The sequence below is a fragment of the Caenorhabditis briggsae genome (assembly GCF_000004555.2).
Source record: "Caenorhabditis briggsae complete genome, chrV, whole genome shotgun sequence".
In the NCBI taxonomy this organism is placed as follows: domain Eukaryota; kingdom Metazoa; phylum Nematoda; class Chromadorea; order Rhabditida; family Rhabditidae; genus Caenorhabditis; species Caenorhabditis briggsae.
This window is the reverse complement of record NC_013488.2, coordinates 16,811,535-16,818,818: the sequence shown is the minus strand read 5'-3', so window position 1 is coordinate 16,818,818 and position 7,284 is coordinate 16,811,535. Positions and strand designations below refer to the sequence as shown.

Genomic DNA, 7,284 nt, shown 5'->3' with positions numbered 1-7,284 from the left:
AGTATTCCAAATAGTATAATTTTGTAGAACTCGTCGAATTCTATCATATCTAATTTAGTTGGTCGAAAAATATTGCTCCTGAAAGAAAATATGGCAGATCCTGCGAAGGCCCGGTCGCAAGTAGGCAGAAAATTTGTCTTACACGCATGCAGAGCCGAGGGCAAAAACGAGTAAAACGACACCAACGATGACGATGGCCCATATATTCTCATCTGGATCCGCCCTGATGCTCAAAAATTATAAAAATATATTTGGTTTTTCGAGAGAATAGGTGCTTACTGAACTACACAGTTGATTCTCTCGAGAAAACTGTAAATTCCATGCATCACTTGGGGGCTTCTCGGAGAATGATGCTGCCAAACTTCGCAATCCGGTCGGAGGGTGGTGTTCTCGTCTGGAAATTCAGTTTTTCTAAAATTTTTCGCTAAAATAATGATTTTTGAGAGAGACAGAGGTAGGAAAATGGTTCAAAATCACCTTTAAAGTAAATTTTTTCCTCAAAAATCAATGAAAATTCAAATTATTTCATGAAAATTATCGGGAAAAGAAACCAAATTTTTACGATTTTTGTGAAAAAAAAATGCTTAGCCGATTTTTAACAATTCTTAGGTCCTAAAAATAAAAATTCCGGCTTTTTTGACGCCAAGATAACACATTTTAGACGATTTCAAGACATAAATAATACTTTTCGATTCCTCCTGTCCATTGGCTTGTGCTAGAAGAATCAGCGAGAGAACAGGTGCCCACCGAATCATTTTGAGTCTGAATAAGCAATTAAAAACCTGAAAATCAAGCGATTTCTATAAAATTCAACGGAAATTAGCACCGGAAAGAATAAAAAATTAGAAAAAAATGGAAAAAATAGCGAATTAGTGGCTTTTGTGAAAGCAAAATGTACAAAAATAAGAGCAAGAAAATTAATAAAAATAGACAAAAGTTACATCGATTTACACAGAAAAATACATGGAAATTAGCTCCCAAAGACTCCTATTCCTCATGGTCCTCATCCATATCGTCCAGTAGAATATTCTCGTGAATTCTGCCATTTCCAACGGCTGGATTCGGTCCTCCTTCTCCGACTCGTCTCCGGTCCAGAACGTTGTTAACCACGTAGCCAATGCTGGAAAATTTCAAATATTTATATTAAAAAATGGAGAAAATTGAGCTTACTAGCTGCAAGCCAACACGAAAACAACGAATGCACCTCCGCCGAGCAGTACCATGTGCATTCCCCAGTCGGCTTCGGAACTGCAAAACTTCAAATTGTTAGAAATCGCAAATCCGCTCTACTAGACTACAGAAGAGCGCATTTTCTTAGAAATTACTAAAATGGGCGGAGTGTTGTGGTAGGAATCGTGGTGGTGGTTGTGGGTAGCTCTGTTGTGGTCGAGGTGGTGAGAATGGGACCTGAAAAAATTTTTTTACTGAAAAAGATGAAATTTGCGTTTTTCAGAGACATTTCTAGGTAATTCTGGTTCAGACTTTCCGATTTTTCAGACAAAAGTGAGAATTCTAGCCGATTTTTGTTCAAAATTACCGATTTTTCGACAAAAAAGTTATATTTTGACCAATTTTCAACTAATTCCGCATGAATATTGATCTTTGTTCAGAGATTTCTGATCAATTTTGGGTGAAAAATTCAAATTTCGGCTGTTTTTCAACCAAATTTCCTAGGAACAATACCAATCTTATATAAAATTTCTAACCAATTTCGATCCAAATTTTCCGAATTTTCTGACAAAAATATGAAATTTCCAGCCAATTTTGACCTAAATTTTCCGATTTTTTAGGATGAAAAATTGATTTTCGACAAGTTTCCAGCCAATTTTTCTGGAAAATCCATTTTTCGAACCTTTTGGCTTCTGATTTCCATCGCCTCGTGCGAGCAGGATTAGTGCGAAAATGGGCGCCAATCGAATCATTTTGAGTCTAAAAATGCAGCGAATTAAGGAAAAAAACTCGATTTCGAGTAAAAATAAATAGAAAGGGAGCAATGAAACCAGAAAAAAACAGAAAAAAAAGAAAAATGTATTAGTATTTCTTTGAATTTCGAGGCTTCAGTTCAGGTATTTACAAGGTGAAAAAGCAAGGTACAAGATTGAAAATATGATAAAAATAGGTGAAAAATAAGTTAGTCCTGTCGACGACGCCGCCAGTAGTTCGTCCAATACTCTCGCACCATAATCACGAGGAGAACAGCCACGCAGAAACAGAAGGGATAAGCCAGCAACCTGAAAACCAATTTTCTGGAAAATTTCCACTTTTTGATACTCACTTGAAAAATGGGAGGATGTATCTGCCCCACGGCCAGTTTATGAATGGGTGATGTTCAAAGTAAACATCATTTTGTTCTATCATCTGCAACTTATAATCTGCCATGGCTGTTTCGAGTGCTGAAAAATGGTTAAATCATGGCTCAAATGCCAGATTTTTGTGGAAAAAAAAATAGAAGGGTAGGTAAACCAAATCTCACAAAAAAGGTAAAAAATTGAGCCGCGGAGAAGAATATTGTATTTACATCGTTATTTTTCAAGAGTCAGTAGGGGTATATACAGCAAAATGACAAGATGAAGAGGTGAGAAAGAGATACATCGATCACTCAGGCAACGTATTGGGTCGCGTTCAATGGGATTCCGGGTCCGGCGACGAGATTCGCGTCGGTGTTGAGTCCTCCGCGGCGGTTGACAAGACAGAATATGCTGAAAATTGGAGTTTCAATGTCATTTTTCGGGCTAAAAATCGCTTGGGATTGGATGAAAATTCGAAATTTTCGCATGAAAATTACCAATTTTCCCAGAAATTCTGGCCAAGTTTGGCCCAAATTTTCGAATTTTTCAAAGAAAAAGAACTCACAGAAGGGCTCCAACGACGAAACCGCCGATGCTGAATGCGACAATCCAGCCGGTGCCCATCTGAAAATTTCACTACGATAAGAGGAAAGTACTGGGAAATTGCGAAAAAAACGTGAAAAATAGTGATAATTAGGTGAATTTTGGGCTGAAAACGTGAAAAAAAACGCTGAAAATCCAGAAAGAATCGGAAATTTTGATGAAAAATGACTCGAGAAATAAAAGAAATTTGGAATAATCAAAGAGAAATTCAGAAAAATTGGGCAAAATCCGAGCAAAAATGCTGAAATTGGCTCAAAACGCTGAAAATCCAGAAAAAATCGAAAAATTTGATGAAAAATGATCTGAAAACAAGTAAACAAGTTCAAAAATGAGCTTCTAGAACGTCGCAGAACTTTAAAGGCGCACGCAGTTTCGAGAGCGATGAGTCTCGCACCGAAAAAAAATACAATAACCCATTTTTTAACGGTTTTCAAATTTCCAAATTCAACTTGCATCCCTTCCCTTGGTAAAAACTAATTTTTAGACCGTTTTTTGCTGCATTGCTGAAAACAATCAGTTTATGAAATTTCAAACATCATTTTGGGCCCCGAAATGTTTATTTTCGCGATTTAAGAGTATCTGTAGGGGTTTGAGCAGCCAATAATAAAAATTACATGTGAAATTGATGGGGAAAAAGTGAAAGATAACGACAATATGTGATTTTTCTTGAGCAAATTATTACAAGAAATGTTATGAATTGGGTGAAAAAAGATACAGGAAGTGAGTAAAATTACAGAATGTACAGAAGAATTTTCGAGAATTTCCATCTCTAGACTTGTGGCTCGTCTTGAAGTCTAGCTTCCTCTGCAGGCGGATGAATCTCCACACGTTGTTCTTGATTGTTGGAGCCGGTTCTGAAGAATCTAACGACTCCCAGGTTTTCCCAGTCCCTTGGAATCAACTCATGGGTGAACGACCTCACTCGATCCTTATTTTCACGGCAGAAAAATCCAATGATTCTGGAAAAATAAAGAATTATGACGTTTGAAAAAATTGAAAACACTAACCCAGTAACGATCAATATGACGAGAATCACGATGATAATGTAGAGGAACGTGTCGTGAGAACTGAAAAAAAAGAATTTATGGAGCTTCAAATGAACATGAAAACCATACTGCTGCTCAGGAAGACAGATGTATCTTCCGTTCCAGTTTTTGTACTGCTCCGGCCTATGCTCAATTGGCATCACTATTTCGCGTCCGTCTTGTTTTTTGGCCAGGAAGAACAAGACACAATCCGTTCTGTTGAAGGTGCTGATGTCGTCGACGGTGGCGTCCACTGAAAAATTACCGTCATTTTCAGCTTCTAGGACTTACAAACTTACGAAACTTTGCACCTTCATCTTCTTGTGCAACGCAGAGAGCACACAGAAGAGGAATGAGGACCAGAATCGAGCGCATTTCGGGATGGGAAATCTGAAAAATTGGCTTGTTTTGAAGAATATAACAAGTTTCTGCAATTTCAGAAAATTATAGATTGCAGAAATCGAAAAAAAAGCGGCGAAAATTGACGAAAAATGGAAAAAAATTGGGCCTAAAATTTTTCGCAGAAAAACCCCTGAATTGCTGAGAGAATCCTCACAAATTGCGATAAAAATATTTTTTCATAATTTTTCTGCATAAAAATAGCAAAAAAAAAATCTGACAAACCCGCAAAAACCGCTCGAAAAACCAGAGAAAACAAGCAAAAAAGCTTCTAGAAGCTCGCAGAAATTAAAGGCGCACCTAGTTTCGCGCGCCATGGGCATCGCCGCGAACTACAGTAAGACATTTTTGGCGGATTTTTGAATTTTGAAATAATTAAAATAATTTTTTTTGCGGTTTTCAGGCTATTTTCACGTTGATTTTTACTGAAATTTTACTAGAAAAATGAAAAATTAGAAAAATCAGGAGAAAAAGGCGAAAAAAGACTTAAAATCCTGAAAAAAGCTTCTAGAATCTCATAAAAATTAAAGGCGCACACAGTTTCGCGGCTTGTGAGTCTCGCACCGAACAAATATACAGTAATCCAATTTGATGAATTTCGGCGAATTTCGAGTTTTTTTTCGGGTTTTCAGCCTAAAAAAGTCGAAATTTCTCGAAAAAACATTCGAAATTTCTGTAAAATGCTTAATTTCGTTGATTTTTAACAAAATTTGATGGTTTTTTCGGCGAATTTCGATGTTTTTCGGCCTAAAAAACATCGAAAATTAAGGGAAAAAATCAAGGAATTTATTGAAAAAGTGCATATATTTTACTTAAAATTGAATAATAAAAGTGTTTTCAGAAGATTTCAATCAAAGAATAACAGTTTTTAGGGCAATTTCAGGGTAAATTTTCAAAAAATTAATTATCCAAGCTGCTCCAAATTCTCAAATCGCTTCTCCATATCCTCATTTTTCAGAAATTTCCGAAGTTCTTCACTTGATTTTTGCCAAATCTCTTCTCGAACTTTTTCGAGAACTTTTCCCAATTTATTGGCCCCTTTCCACTGCTTCATGTCTTCCGCTCGTTTGTCGGTGACGCCGAGGCCTGGAAAACATTGAAAAATTGAAAAAAAAACTTTCCTAAAATTCTAGCCTAAAAACTCACCAATTCCCCACAACCTATCTCTCGCCGATGCCTCCGCCAGCAGCATGCCACGTGTCCGAAGAAGCGCCAATTTCAAATCCTCGTTTTGTGAAAACTTCAAAAGACATCCATCGTACATGACATTTTCAGATATTGAGGACCACCTGGAACTTTTTGGATTTCTCGGCCACCGAATTTCTAAGCCACCACTTACTCTTCCAGCATTTCTGGTGTCATTTCCAGACTCCTTCCGGCTCTTTTCATCAACAATGGCTTCGTCATTTTCAGAATCTCCTCTGCTCCTTCTGGATCTTTAGCTAGCAACGCCTTCTGATGCCTGAGATTTAAATTTAGGTGGCCTAGAAAAGTTTCTAGGCCACCACTCACATAAAATACTGCTCACTGCAGCTGAAATTTACCAAATTTCCATTGATTTTAATGGAAAAATGGGCGGGGTGAAAATTGGAAAATGGACAGGAGGCCTGGTAGAAAAGCACGATTTTTGGGGACTTGGATTTGATGATTTTTAGGGGCATTTTTTGGGGAAAAATAATTTCTTTTTGGTGAAAAATGGAGGTGAAAAGGGAAAGAGGGGAGACGCAGAGAGAGAGAGAGAACTTTCGTAATTCGGTGTTTTTCGAAATTCTTTGGTTTTTTGGTTTGGAGGAAAATTGAAAATTCTTTGGAATTTCGAACCAATACTCTTTAGGTCATTTTTCGAAATTTTCAGAAATGAATTTTTCTGAATTTTTAGAATTTTTCAGAGACGATTTTTTCTGAATTTTTAGAACTTTTCAAAATTCAGAAAAATTTTTCAAATTTTAACTTGAAAATTCTAAAAAATACTGAATATTCTGAAATGTTCAAAAAATATTGAAAAAAACAAAAATTTTTGAATTTCCTTTATTTCGTTTGAATTATTTCATTTTTTTCAGAAATGATTTTTCAGAATTTTTCGGAAATGTTCAGAATTTTCAAAAGTTTTTTTTTCAATTGTTTTAAAAATTTGAATTTTTCAGAAGTCAATTTTTCAGTAATCAGCTTTTCAGAATTAAAAAATTTTTTTCAGAAATTTTGCATTTTTTGAATTTCTCACAAGGTGATGTTGTTCACAATGAAAGAAAGACGAAGAAAAAAATCTGGAGGTTTCTAAAAATTAATTCCCGAAAAGTCGAAAATCCAACAATTCAAAAACTCAGAAAAATCACAAAATTCGAAAAATTGAACATAAAATTTACCTATTCAAAAGAAGTGAAAAAAATTGGGAATGAAAAAATCCACGTGGCATAAAAAGGAAAACAATACGTAAAATACGTAAAATTGAATATAATTTTTTTCTGTCCCATTGACCTCGGGAAGATTTTTATAAAAGAAAAGGGAAGTACTTAGAAGATAAATGAGTTCTCCTTCTTCTCCGGGAAGAGAAGGAGGAGGAGGAGCCGGGGATTCCAGCTGTGTCCTGGGTCTTTCGGGGTAGAGTAGCGTGTCGACACAGAGTCGTATCGACACAAGTGAAAAATATCTGAAAAATCGTATCGACGCAAGTCTACACAGAGTCGACTCGTGTCGACACAACCTCGAGTCGGCTTTGAGTCGTGTCGTGTCGACTCGTGGTCTAGAAAACCAAAATTGCAAAAGTTAGGCCATCACTATAAAATGAACTAGAAAACACACCAGCGTCATGTCAGTGCATTTTTGGCCATTTTGAAGTGGTGGCCTAGAAAAAACCAGAATTGCAAAAGTTAGGCCACCACTATAAAATGACTTAGAAAACACACCAGGGTCATGCCAGGGCATTATTAGGCCATTTTGAAGTGATGACCTAACTTTTGCGTTTTTTGTTT

General features: G+C 36.4%; 6 protein-coding genes across 6 annotated transcripts in view; all 6 read right to left on the bottom strand.

Annotated features, from left to right (window-relative positions):
- The window catches only part of CBG27299, a gene marked incomplete at both ends in the record, with an annotated part of 1,271 nt that extends 516 nt beyond the window's left edge, over positions 1–755 (bottom strand). The window contains 2 exons of the mRNA XM_045238392.1: positions 280–394; positions 686–755. Coding sequence (XP_045100563.1) covers positions 280–394; positions 686–755 — 185 coding nt within the window. The remainder of the gene's footprint in view (positions 1–279; positions 395–685) is intronic.
- A 232-nt stretch (positions 756–987) lies between these two features.
- On the bottom strand, positions 988–1,922 carry CBG27300 (the record flags this gene model as incomplete). The annotated part of the gene is made up of 4 exons (XM_045238391.1): positions 988–1,120; positions 1,171–1,248; positions 1,326–1,407; positions 1,853–1,922. 4 exons carry the CDS (start codon positions 1,920–1,922, stop codon positions 988–990), a joined length of 363 nt encoding a protein of 120 aa, XP_045100564.1.
- Positions 1,923–2,131: 209 nt separating this feature from the next.
- On the bottom strand, positions 2,132–2,379 carry CBG27301 (the record flags this gene model as incomplete). Its single annotated transcript, XM_045238390.1, has 2 exons — positions 2,132–2,231; positions 2,276–2,379. 2 exons carry the CDS (start codon positions 2,377–2,379, stop codon positions 2,132–2,134), a joined length of 204 nt encoding a protein of 67 aa, XP_045100565.1.
- Positions 2,380–2,599: 220 nt separating this feature from the next.
- On the bottom strand, positions 2,600–2,912 carry CBG27302 (the record flags this gene model as incomplete). The annotated part of the gene is made up of 2 exons (XM_045238389.1): positions 2,600–2,699; positions 2,854–2,912. The coding sequence occupies 2 exons, from the start codon at positions 2,910–2,912 to the stop codon at positions 2,600–2,602; spliced, it is 159 nt and encodes a 52-aa protein (XP_045100566.1).
- A 748-nt stretch (positions 2,913–3,660) lies between these two features.
- Positions 3,661–4,291, bottom strand: CBG27303 (the record flags this gene model as incomplete). Its single annotated transcript, XM_045238387.1, has 4 exons — positions 3,661–3,850; positions 3,899–3,958; positions 4,007–4,169; positions 4,216–4,291. The coding sequence occupies 4 exons, from the start codon at positions 4,289–4,291 to the stop codon at positions 3,661–3,663; spliced, it is 489 nt and encodes a 162-aa protein (XP_045100567.1).
- A 928-nt stretch (positions 4,292–5,219) lies between these two features.
- On the bottom strand, positions 5,220–5,976 carry CBG22901 (the record flags this gene model as incomplete). The annotated part of the gene is made up of 4 exons (XM_002638297.1): positions 5,220–5,401; positions 5,462–5,604; positions 5,655–5,777; positions 5,828–5,976. 4 exons carry the CDS (start codon positions 5,974–5,976, stop codon positions 5,220–5,222), a joined length of 597 nt encoding a protein of 198 aa, XP_002638343.1.
- Between the last annotated feature and the right edge of the window lie 1,308 nt (positions 5,977–7,284).